The sequence below is a fragment of the Saccopteryx bilineata genome, chromosome 5 (assembly GCF_036850765.1).
Source record: "Saccopteryx bilineata isolate mSacBil1 chromosome 5, mSacBil1_pri_phased_curated, whole genome shotgun sequence".
NCBI lineage: Eukaryota > Metazoa > Chordata > Mammalia > Chiroptera > Emballonuridae > Saccopteryx > Saccopteryx bilineata.
In genome coordinates this window covers 78,115,197-78,127,823 of record NC_089494.1, presented here as the reverse complement: position 1 = coordinate 78,127,823, position 12,627 = coordinate 78,115,197, and the positions used below count along the sequence as shown (strand labels likewise).

General features: G+C 34.6%; 1 protein-coding gene and 1 non-coding gene across 8 annotated transcripts in view; both read right to left on the bottom strand.

Moving 5' to 3' along the window:
* The window catches only part of BAZ2B (bromodomain adjacent to zinc finger domain 2B), a 452,863-nt gene that overhangs the window by 46,944 nt on the left and 393,292 nt on the right, over positions 1-12,627 (bottom strand). For all 7 annotated transcript variants that reach the window (XM_066279494.1, XM_066279495.1, XM_066279497.1 and 4 more), the window contains one exon: positions 2,487-2,627. In XM_066279494.1, the coding sequence (XP_066135591.1) occupies positions 2,487-2,627 (141 nt within the window). The remainder of the gene's footprint in view (positions 1-2,486; positions 2,628-12,627) is intronic.
* On the bottom strand, positions 9,709-9,918 carry LOC136307026 (small nucleolar RNA U3). The gene has a single exon (XR_010725751.1). It is a non-coding gene; the product is annotated as a small nucleolar RNA U3 (small nucleolar RNA).

The following is a 12,627-nucleotide window of genomic DNA, read 5'->3' as shown; positions in this document are numbered from 1 at the left end:
AAAAAGGTAAGGCTCTGGCTGGTTAGGTTAGAGCATCTTTCGGAAATGTCAAGGTTGCAGGTTTGATCCACAGTCAAAGCATAGACAGGAAGCAACTAATTAATGCTCAACTAAGTAGAACATCAAATGAATGCTTCTCTCTCTATATAAAAATAATTAAAAAGAATTAAAAATTTTAAAAAGTAGGTAATCTAAATTAAAAACAATTTTTTCCATGAATGGGATTCAATAATGGTACTTTAAATTTTGATAGGGAAAAAAATGTGACTTGTGTTTCTATTTATCTAGTTTGGTCCTTGTTTAAAAATGTTCCTTTACCCTGCACTTACTTAAATAACTAACCAAGACTTTTTCTACTAATATTGTGTGGAAGCACAGAACTGGCTGATACTATACAAACCTTTTGTTCCATTTGAAAACCATTTAATTCTGAGTTTTCCTTTATCCTATGTCAGAAAAACACATATCCATGCGGTTCTAAAAATTTATATAACAAAGCTAACAAAGTTAAGTTTAAAATTGACTTATATATTTGATAGGTGCATATGAATTTAAATAAAATAAAAGATGCGGAAAAATAAAGCTCACTTAGGATTAAAAAAATTGCTCGCCTGCTCACTCTGAGTTTATTAATGTGTTACCTAACCTATATACTCACTGTGCTTAGAAAATTTTATATATCCAATTGACTAAAATTAGTATGATTGCTTTCATTTTTTAAAAAAAATGTTATTTATTGATTTTAGAAAGAAAGGAATGGGGGGGAGAACCATTGATCTGTTCCTGTATGTACCCCACGTGGGGATCGAACCTGCAGCCTTGGTGTACTGAGACGATACTCATTCGGCCAGGCCACACTTTCATTTTTATTTAAAAGCATTTATTCTAAGTAAATAAATAGAATATTAAACTAATAAAATCTGCAGTAGGTTATTAAAAGTTTGCTTTAAGCATTTCAGAAAAGAACTTACATGAATCAAGAGATAATCATTTGTATATCAGATGAATATGGCATATAATATAGGTGCTATTGATCAAATATAATATTTATATATTACTGAGGTAGCATTATAGAAATGATGTGTAGTATTGACATAATTGTCTAGAAATACCATCTTCTTATCTGTAGTCAAACATAATTGATTTCTACTCTTTAGTATATGAAATCATGCCAGTAACCAAGATTATTTTGCTCTTTCTAAATTTCTATTTTTTATGTATTTTAGCAACATTATTTGTCTCTGAAACAATTGAAGAGAAAACACATGAGGTACTTTGGTTGGGTGCATTTCTTGGCTTTCAAGATGATAAACAGTATGGACTCAAGTTCAACAAACTGGGGTTTGAATCCAAGTTGCCATATATTAGCTGTGTAATCCTGTGCAATTTCCTTAACCTCTTTGTACCTCACTTCTCTCATCTGTAAATGGGCATAAATAACAGTTCTACGGGACTGAGGTGAGAATTCATATAAAGCAGTGGTCCCCAACCTTTTTTGGGCCACGGACCAGTTTAATGTCAGAAAATATTTTCACGGACCGGCCTTTAGGGTGGGACGGATAAATGCACCAAATAAAGTTATGTGACCGGTGTAAAAACTGTGGTATTTTTTTATTTTATTTTATTTATTCATTTGAGAGAGGAGAGAGAGAGAAAGAAGGGAGACACGAGGGGGAAAGAGCAGGAAGCATCAACTCCCATACGTGCCTTGACCGGGCAAGCTCAGGGCCTTGAACAGGCAACCTCAGCATTTTCAGGTCGATGCTTTATCCACTGCGCCACCACAGGCCAGGCAAACTGTGGTATTTTTAAATATAATTGTCAAACTTACGAGACAAGCGTCAAGACGGATGTAACAGAAGGAATCAGGTCATTTTTAAAAAATAAAACATTTTTCAGACTTAAATATAAATAAAATGGAAATAATATGTTATTTATTCTTTCTCTGAGGACCGGTACCAAATGTACCAAGTGATCCACGGCCCAGTACCGGTCCGTGGCCCAGGGTTTGAGGACCACTGATATAAAGCACTTAGCATAGCATCCAGCATGTAGTAAACATACTCAATAAACGGTAGCTACCATTACTAAAGCATTGAAGGAGATTACAGATTATAAATCCGAATTTAAGTATCTATGGGGTGTGGGAAGGAGTTAAGAGCTTTCTGTACCTAAATGCCTGGAAATAACCAAATGAAACAGAAATCCTATCAACCTTTATAATCCATCTTAGTAGATTTCTACAGTAGTTCTACTAAAAAGGTCTGCAGTACTCCACTTATATATTAAGAACTGCCATTATCAGCACCAAAGCTCTAGAGAGGTTTACTGCTGCTCACCCAGGAGAGACAGACTGACCTAAACGTGGAAACCCACTGCTCTGGTTAACAATGAAAGGCTTCAGAATGGCAGCTTTGGCAAAGACATCAGGTGAGCACACAGGAAAAATAACATTTATTAATAAAATGGTTTACATAATAAAGTACCTTTTGATCTGCTAAGCACATGTCTTCATTAGGTTTCTTTAGTTCTTTTGCCATTTCTAATTCTAATCTTCGTTGCTCTAGTTTACGCTCTTTATTTAATCTTTTCTCATCACGTTTTTCTTGCTTCAACCGTTCTTTTTCCTTAAAAAGAAAACCATGTACATATACTCTCTTTAATCATTCTGTGTTTGAAAACCTCCAATTAAAATTTAAAAAGTGATCAAAGGATTATTACTATTTCCATGAACAGATCCTCTTAGGAGATTTAGGAATAGACTTGGAATTATACAGAAACAATGACATTGCTTTTCAGTGTCTTCACCCTTTGAATTTCAATGTAATCTTATGACTGTATATAAAATATAAATATTAGATTCAACATAAATTACTCCATTATACAAAATTAATTCAATCCTTTCCCAGGTTATGCATGAGAATAAAATACTTATTAATAAACAGGCATTTACATGGGCAACTAAAATTTTACAACATAATATTTACTACCATATTTCCCCATGTATAAGATGCTCCCAAGTATAAGATGCAACTTAATTTTGGGGCCCTAATTTTGAAAAAATGTATTATATGAAGTTATTGAACTCAAGTTTTATTCATCATAAAATTCATACAACTCCTCATCACTGTTAATAAAACAGGAAAAGCAAATAAAAAATCTACAACCACTGTATAAGACACACTCAGTTTTTAGACCCCAAATATTTCAAAGAAAGGTGTATCTTTTACATGGGGAAATATGCTAGTATTAACATAAATTTTTGTGTAGCTCCATGAAACAAGGGAGGATGTATATAGCAGGAAACTGTAAGCAACATATTTGAAATTGCAACAGTAGTTCTTTCAAAGTGAATTAGCTAGTCTTAAGGTAGCACCTGTGATGAAATAAAAAATTATTTACCACTATAAACAACATGTTAAGAGAATGCAAAATGCGTTCTGAGGACAATTCAATTCCAATGACTTTCAAAACATATTTTGGGTAATGGCAAAAATATAGAAATAATCATCTTTTCTCCTGTTGTAGGGATTACATTCTGTGGGAAAAAAATCAAGAGAGTTCATATAATAATATCAGTGCTATCACTTTGCTGTCATACCTTAAGTACAGTTCTTATATATTTAGAGGAGAAACAACAGTGGAACCATCAGGCAATTCTAACCTACCTCACACATTTGACACATTAATGAAGGGCTTACTGTCACCAGATCAATAATGTCTCTTTTGGCCTGACCTGTAGTGGTGCAGTGGATAAAGCGTCGACCTGGAAATGCTGAGGTCGCCGGTTCGAGGCCCTGGGCTTGCCTGGTCAAGGCACATGTGGGAGTTGATGCTTCCAGCTCCTCCCCCCTTCTCTCTCTCTGTCTCTCCTCTCTCTCTCTCTATTTCTCCCTCTCCTCTCTAAAATGAATAAAAAAAAAAAATAATGTCTCTTTTCTTGATTAAAAATCTTTCAATTTTCTTTAATTTTATCAAAATAAAGCCAAACTCCTTACTTTGGAACTCAGTACTCTTTTTTTTTATTTTTGTGACAGAGAGAGAGACAGAGAGAAGGACAGATAGGGACAGACAGGAAGGGAGAAAGAGGAGAAGCATCAATTCTTCATTGTAGCTCCTTAGTTGTTCATTGATTGCTTTCTCATATGTGCCTTGACTGGGGGGCTACAGCAGAGCCAGTGGCCCCTTGCTCAAGCCAGCGAACTTGGGCTTTAAGCCAGAGACCTTTGGGCTCAAGCCAGCAACCACGGGGTCATGTCTATGATTCTACACTCAAGTCAGTGACCCCATGTTCAAGCTGGTGAGCCTGTGCTCAAGCCAATGACCTTGGGGTTTCGAACCTGGGTCCTTTGCATTCTAGTCCGATGCTCTATCCATTGTGCCACAATCTGGTCATACAGTACTCTTTTCTTTTCCAAATGACCACCCAACTTTATATTCTATGTAGATTTAATCAAACTATTTGTTATTCCTCATGAACATTTCTTGTTCCCTTACCTCCTTATATTGACACAATCAGAAAGGTCATTATTCCAATCTTGCAAATCTAAATCTTTTTTTTTCTTTGTATTTTTTCGAAGTGAGAGTGGGGAGGCAGACAGACTCCCGCATGCGTCCAACTGGGATGCACCCAGCATGCCCACCAGGGGGCAATGCTCTGCCCATCTGGGGAGTTGCTCCATTGCAACCGAAGCCATTCCGGCACCTGAGGTGGAGGCCATGGAGCCATCCTCAGCACCCAGGCCAACTTTTGCTCCATTGGAGCCTTGGCTGTGGGAGGGGAAGAGAGAAATAAAGAGAAAGGAGAGGGGGAAGGGTGGAGAAGCAGATGGGTGCTTCTCCTGTGTGCCCTGGCCGGGAATCAAACCCAGGACTTCCACATAACGGGCCAATGCTCTACCACTGAGCAAACCAGCCAGGGCTGCAGATTTAAATCTTAATTAAACACTATGATCTCATCCCTATTACCAATTTATTTTTAATTCTTAAATAGTTCCTCTACAGTTTTGATATTTTAATTTTTTTAAATATTTAAAAAAAATTTTAAATATTTTTATTGTTTCCTGTACTGTATTAGCAATTTGTCCATATCTTAACTATCTCCTTTCAATGACCACTTGTTGGACAGCAGACTGACTCCTGTGGGAGTCTTGCCAAGGGGACAGAGAGAGGAGTGGAGGATATGCCCAGCAGAGAGGTAAGAAAGCACAGTGTGTTTGAGAAATTGCTATTAGTTTCAAGACTGCAGCACAGGTTGCAGTTGAGTAGTTGTTGAATATTTTGATACAGAGCCAGAGGCCAGGTAATGAAAGACATTTTATACAATATGCTCAAGTTAAATTATTCAATTTTATACTGCTTCTAAATTTCTGGGTGACTCATTTGTGGAGACATTTGGAAGGGAAATGATAAGGGAGCTATATTATGAGATTATTGACACCAAAATTCTATAATTAATCTTAGCAATTATAAATTAAAAGCAGTTTCTGAGGGTCTAATTACATAAAATATACACAATTAACCTGTGATATCCCACAATGCAGTATATATAGATTTTCATATCAAATTATCATCAGCAGAACATTTTTCCTCCAAGAATTGGATTTTCAGTTTTTAAATCCATGAAATGTTGCTTTAAGAATTTTTTAAAAGAAGAAGAGACAACTTTTTGGTCACTTACCAGAATAATAAATTAAATCATCAATAGAACATATTAAATATCTCTTACAGATTTCAAAGTAGCTGGTGTAAATTTTTCTACTACAAAGAACTAACCCAGAATTCTTAATTATCTTCATAATAGTAATAATAAATATAATTGAGACTACTATTCACTAAAAACTGTTGAAAATGGCTACCAATTCTTTCCAAAAAGAAAGGACCCATTGACACTAATGTTTTTTACATTGTGCTAACCTCACACTGTTGGTGCACTGGGGTACTTATACACTTCAGTGATACGTAGTCAAGGAGTTAGAATGTGTCTAGTAACAATAGATAAATATGGCTTATATCCTTGGACACAATTTTTACCTAGTGATATATAACATTTTTTCCAATTAAAATAGACATGGCTATAATATGAAATAGAATGTAAAAGTGATATCAGTTTTTAGGATAAAATGGAGATTTCTAAGAAATCTTATAAATTTGTAGGATATTTATTAAAGATAGGCATCCATTCTTATCTACTATTAAAATACTTAAAAGGAACATTGGAATCTTAAAATTTAGTACATTTTAATAAATTTTATAGGACTAATCCTGTGGTTCTCGTACAAGATGCATGACTCAAAAAAAATCAGAGCTTCCAGAGTTTCCTCAACAATTAACTGAGACAGTCAGAATCTAGCCCCACACAGTTCTGGTCTTGTATCTCATGATGCTCAGTACATTTTCTACACTCTATAGGCACTGCTTGGATGATGATGATGGTGATGAAGAAGAAGGAAGAGGAGGAGAAGGAGGAGGAGGCCACGGATAGAGAAGCAGAGAGGCAGAGAGGCAGAAGCAACAAAGCCAAGACATATGTAAACACAAGGTTAAAACTGTCTAACCCCTCTTTGCACCTTCCTCCTCTTCTCCCCCACAGGTCCTGTTAGTTATAACACTGTACTTTTGTATACCATATTTCCCCATATGTAAGATGCTCACATGTATAGAACACACCTTAATTTGGGTGCTCAAAATTTGAAAAGACAACAAGCGCGAAAACTGGGAAATGCAAGTAAAAAAATCTACAACCACTGTATAAAACACACCCAGATTTTAGTCCCAAAATTTTTCATAAAAGGTGCATCTTACACATGGGGAAATACGGTATGTTATCTGCTCTACCTGAATGCAAAGCTCCTCCTGTTCCTTTTCACAGAAATAAAATCTGTTTTTGTGTTCTTCCCATAGCTACTTCAGGCATTTTAATATGTCACTCTTTTGAGCTTCCACATAACATTTTACTGTATGACAATTATTTGTTTAAAGTTAACCTTTGCATTTTAGTGTGAGATTCTAGTTGTTAGAAAAACAAATTTATTCACCTGTTTCTCTAAGGACCTATTCAACTCTCAGGAGTACAATTTGCCAGATATCTTAAGAATGTTTTTAATGATTTGTCTTTTCCCCTAACTTTGAAGCCTATATCAGTTCAAAGTTCCTCTTCAATTGATCTAAAGATTATTCTTATTTTCAAATACAATAGTTATCATATGTCTCTACTGGATATATTCTGTGTAACTCACATAAAAATTATTTAAACATTTATTAATTTGCTAAATAATTAATTCTATAAATACTACAAAAAGATAAGTTAACATTTGTATAGTCATTAACCATATCTGACAGCCTTTTTTTTATTAAGTGAGAGGTGGGGAGGTAGAGACAAACTCTGCATGCACTTGGACAGGATCCACTGGGAAAGCCTCCTACTGGGTTATGCTGTGTCAATCTGGGGCCACTGCTCTGCTGCTTAGCAACCAAGCTATTTCATGGAGCCATCCTCAGAACCTGGGGCCAAATTGCTCAAACCATTTGAGCCATAGCTGTGGGAGGATAAGAGAGAGAGAGAAGGGAAAAGGGGAGGGGTGGAGAAGCATATGGTCATTTCTCCTGTGTATCCTAACCAGAAATCAAACCCGGGACTTGTACATATAGGGCCGACACTCTACTACTGAGCCAACCAGCCAGGGCCTTGATAGCCACATTTTATTCTCTACCTTTTCTATTTCATTCTGTGGACAAATATAATATATGTCTTCTACTTTCAGTTATACACAAACTTTGTATCTAAAAGTGGAGCTCTATACATTTAATAATAATATTCAGGTTATATTTAAGAACTTAAATATATCAAAGATATTCTTCACATAATTACAACATTATTAATTTCTTAATCACTGTAATTGCATATGTTGTGATATTATATGCTTAAAAATAGACCTCCCTATATCAAAATTAAATAGACTTAATATCTGATGAATTTTTCAGAAACTAAAGTTTAAAGTGGAAGTGCTTCTTGGGGACAAATTTGAAGATGTTAAAATTTGTGTATTATTCTTTCTTCTAACCTTGGTTTATTGCTGGAGTCATATATTTACCCACTTTTAACCTAAACCTTCTTTTTATTTTCAAAGAATTTTTATTTTAAAATTAGTTGACCTACATTATTATATTAGTTTCAGGTGCACTCCCCAGTGATTAGATATTACCTAACTTGCTAAGTGATTATCCTAATAAATCTCCTTTAAAGTTTGGGCCATATGATACTCAGGCAGGACTGATTTGATATTCTGAATTGGCCTATGCATAACCCTTGATTCTAAACCTTAATTCATTTAGAAATTTAATTATTAGATTATGAAAATGAAAAATAGAATGAATAAAGATGCACATGTTATGAGTAATGTATAAAGAATTATGAGGTTAATAAAATAAATTGCTTTCACCTTGTTTGTTACAAATCTCCTATAACATCTAAAATTATTCTAAGAAATTCCCCATATCCATCAAAGAAGGTAACACAAACACCGCTTATACTTCTTTGTGTACATTACACTGATCTGACTTTTTTTTAGTATTATTATCTCATTATATTTCACACTAAAAATAATTCCTAATTTTATTGGTTCTTTAATTTAGAAATCTAATTTTATGGTTTTTCTTTATATAAATCTGTAATAGTAAGACTATTTCAATAGGTAAATTATCTTGTTACTATATTAATTTTAAGTGTCATTAGTATATAATAGTTTATAAATATTTTTATAACATAATGTGAGAATGAATAGTCTTTAGTTCATAAGTAAAATAGGCTTATTTCCAAGTATAACTCAAGTAATATAAAATACACTTGGTTTTTATTATTACCAATCATCAGAAACGAGTTAATTTACACAATGTGACAAAATAGCTCAAAACCTCCCATTTCTTATATAAAAAACTTAAAAATGTACTGGTCACATATTTATAATCACTTTACTCATATTAACTGAATAAACAACCATAGCAATCGTAACAGAGTCTTTTGTATGTCCCCCCAAGGACCAGTGAACTGCAAAAGGTTGTTAAACATGCATCTGTCACAGAATGAGTGTGTCAGCATTTAGAAGACAAAACCATAAAATAGGAAAGAGTAGTTCAGGTTTCAGAAGTCATCTAATAAACAAACTGAACGCAGAAAATATGTGTTACACATCCCTCCCCAATGATTCAAATCATGAGAATATTTTATAATCCTATACTTATGTTAAACATTATTTAGTGAAAATTAAAAATATAAAGTAGAAATGTGCATATAGACAGTTTTATTCAAGCAAACCCACCCTTCAGTTGAAAACAATATGTTCTTTATGACATACTTATATATTGTACTCGTATAGTTGTATTATATAAACAGATGTATAAGTATTTTATATGAACTATACAATAAAATGGTAAATGTCATATAAGAAAGTAGGTTTTTGAAAGAATTGTTATCAATTTAATTTAGATATATTAAAATCTTTAATTTTCTTACTCAAGACTCATCAACAATTTTGTTTTCAATTTAGGAGGCATTTGTATAACAGTAACTACTTTACACAATATTTAAAGATATTTAATCTAAAGTACAGATTCTTGTGTAATACTTTGGTATATTTTTTTAAAATGTGATAACTGATACGTTTTATTATTTTTAAATTTATTTTATAGCTATATATATATTTTTTTTATACCACTCAGACTGCGTTCTCTCCCTCTTACTCTCCCAAAGGAAGAGAAGAACGATCATTAATGGCAAAAGGTAGTTGCACAAGCAACACCAAGAGCCGGCTTCACGCTCAGGAGAGAACAATGCAACTCCTCCTCGTGGTTTCGGGTACTCTACACGATTAGAGAAACCTCTAAAAATATGGAACGCTTCATGAATTTGCGTGCCATCCTTGCGCAGGGGCCATGCTAATCTTCTCTGTATCGTTCCAATTTTAGTATATGTGCTGCTGAAGCGAGCACTATAGCTATAAATTTTAATACATTTGATTTTGGCCAAAAGGCCAAAAAGTGATATACCTATAAATTAAAAATAAATAACATAATTTTTATTAAAATATGAATGTAAGGGTTTCCTTCAATCATGTGATTCATGAGTTTTTCATTTAAATTTAATTTTGATAAATTAATAATTTTTAAATGTAAAAATAGACTCCTTAAAAAATTGCCCTGATCTACTCATACTGAATATATGACCTTAAAAATATAATTTTTATTCTTTATAGCTATCTTCTATAAATGGCTTTTATTATTAATCTTATTTACACTTTTATTCTTTCTGCATGCTGAGGTAAACCCGTGTCTCTTAAGTTACATTTATATCTTTGAAATTTTAACTATAAGTTGCTGTCAAAAGAAATGTATTCTCCTAATTACGCCCAGAACAAACACCTAACAGACCCAGTATAATCATAAAATGGCAAAAACATCAGCATCTTTGCAATATGGTCTCTTAGAAATGACCTGTTTAACAATCTGATATGTTGTAAAACTTTAAAATAACAGGTCATTCTACCACTTTTATTATTTGAGTTTTAAACTTCTATAATTCTAAAATAGATAAATTTATTTCATACATTTGTTATGATACAGACTTCTAGAAATACTTTCATTTATGTTTTTAGAGTCTCAAAAATATTTTTATGTGAGTAAAAAGCTGATTAAAAATTTTTACTCTATGTATTTAGAGTTGTTTAGTACATTCCAAATTTAATTCATTTGCTATCAAAAGGTGTTTCAACTTTGAAATGAAACTTAAATGACTTCTTAACTAAGACATTAGTAATATTTTGTTAAAGAATATTATATTACTATGATTAGGATGATGAAAAGATGTTTATTATAAATGACAGCCCAAAAATCCATATTTATGTCAAGAATTTCTGCATCTAGAAAATGGGTAGTAGAGGGTGTAAAAGAGTGACAGCCAAAATAAATTTGGTATGAGGCATACTAATTCGCATGTAATTATTTTTAATCAATCTAAAATATAGTCAGAGCTACATTTATACTCATTGTACATAGTCTTAAGTTATTGCTCTGAAATTTAACCAATATTAGTAATGTAAATTAGTAATGTACATAATTTAAAAAGAATATAAAAAGGAATCACGTTCCTTTTATATTATGATAGGTTTCATATGTCTTATCTCTGATAGGTCAAAGGTTTTTTTGTAAACTGACTTGCAAAATCAGAAAGTTCCATTGTGAAATCCTAAGATTTGACATATAGACAAAATATGTAATACAGAAATTAGATGTGAGATCAAGCACAGTGACAATTTATCAAGAAAAGGCTTAGGAAGACTTCAGTCAAGATGGTGGTATAGGTATATGTGATACTTGCCTCTACCCACAACCACATCAAAATTACAGCTGAACTACAGAACAACCATCATTCAGAGCCACCTGAAACATGGCTGAACGGAAGTTCTACAACTAGGTAATTAAAGAAGAAGCCACATTGAGAATGGTAAGAGGGGCAGAGACAAGGAATAGGCTCGTCCCACATCCATGTGTGGTAGATAAAAATTGGGAGGGAGTCCTGGCCAGGTGGCTAATTAGTTAATGTGTCAATCCCTGATTGGGGCACATACAAGAATCAACCAAGGAATGCATAAATGAATGGAACAACAAATCAATGTGTCTCTGTCTCTCTGTGTTTTTCCTCTTCCTCTCATTCTAAAATTAATGACTATATATATATATATATATATATATATATATATAATTGGGAGGAATATCTTGACTGCAGAGGTCCCCCTAAGGAATGAGGGGGTCCCAGGCACACAACAGGCCCCGAGCTCAGTAACAGAAGTCTCCATAACTTCTGTCTGTAAAAACCAGCTGGGACTGAGGCTGAGGGAGATGGATGGGAAGCTGGAAATAGGGAGGCAGTCAAACAGACTCCCGCATGCATCCGACCGTGATCCACTCGGCATGCCCACCAGGGGGCGATGCTCTGCCCATCAGGGACGCTGTTCTGCTGCAACCAGAGCCATTCTAGCGCCTGAGGCAGAGGCCACAGAGCCATCCTCAGCGCCCGGGCCAACTTTGCTCCAATGGAGCCTTGGCTGTGGGAGGGGAAGAGAGAGACAGAGAGGAAGGAGATGGGGAGGGGTGGAGAAGCAGATGGGCGCTTGTCCTGTGTGCCCTGGCCGGGAATCGAACCCGGGACTACCGCATGCCAGGCCAACGCTCTACCACTGAGCCAACCGGCCAGGGCCACCCCTCTCAATTTTTATCCACCACATGTGAGTGTGTGACCAGCCTGTTCTGTGTCTCTGCACCTCCAACCAGTCTCAGTGTGACTTCTTCTGTATATCCCTCACTGTAGGACTTCCATCTGGCTAGATTTCAGGTGGTTCTGCATAATGGTTGTTGTGTAGTTTAGTTGTAATTTTGATGTGGTTGTGGAAGGATGTGAGCATCGCCTTTACCTATGCCGCCATCTCGACCAGAAGCCCTTCATTAATTATAACTTGCTAAATACTTACATCACTTGATAATCTTGCAATTCCAGGAAGCAGCTATCATGATCTCAATTTTAAGAAATGAAATAGCTTTAAGAGGTAAAGTAAGTTGGTTCAGAGCCAGGATGGG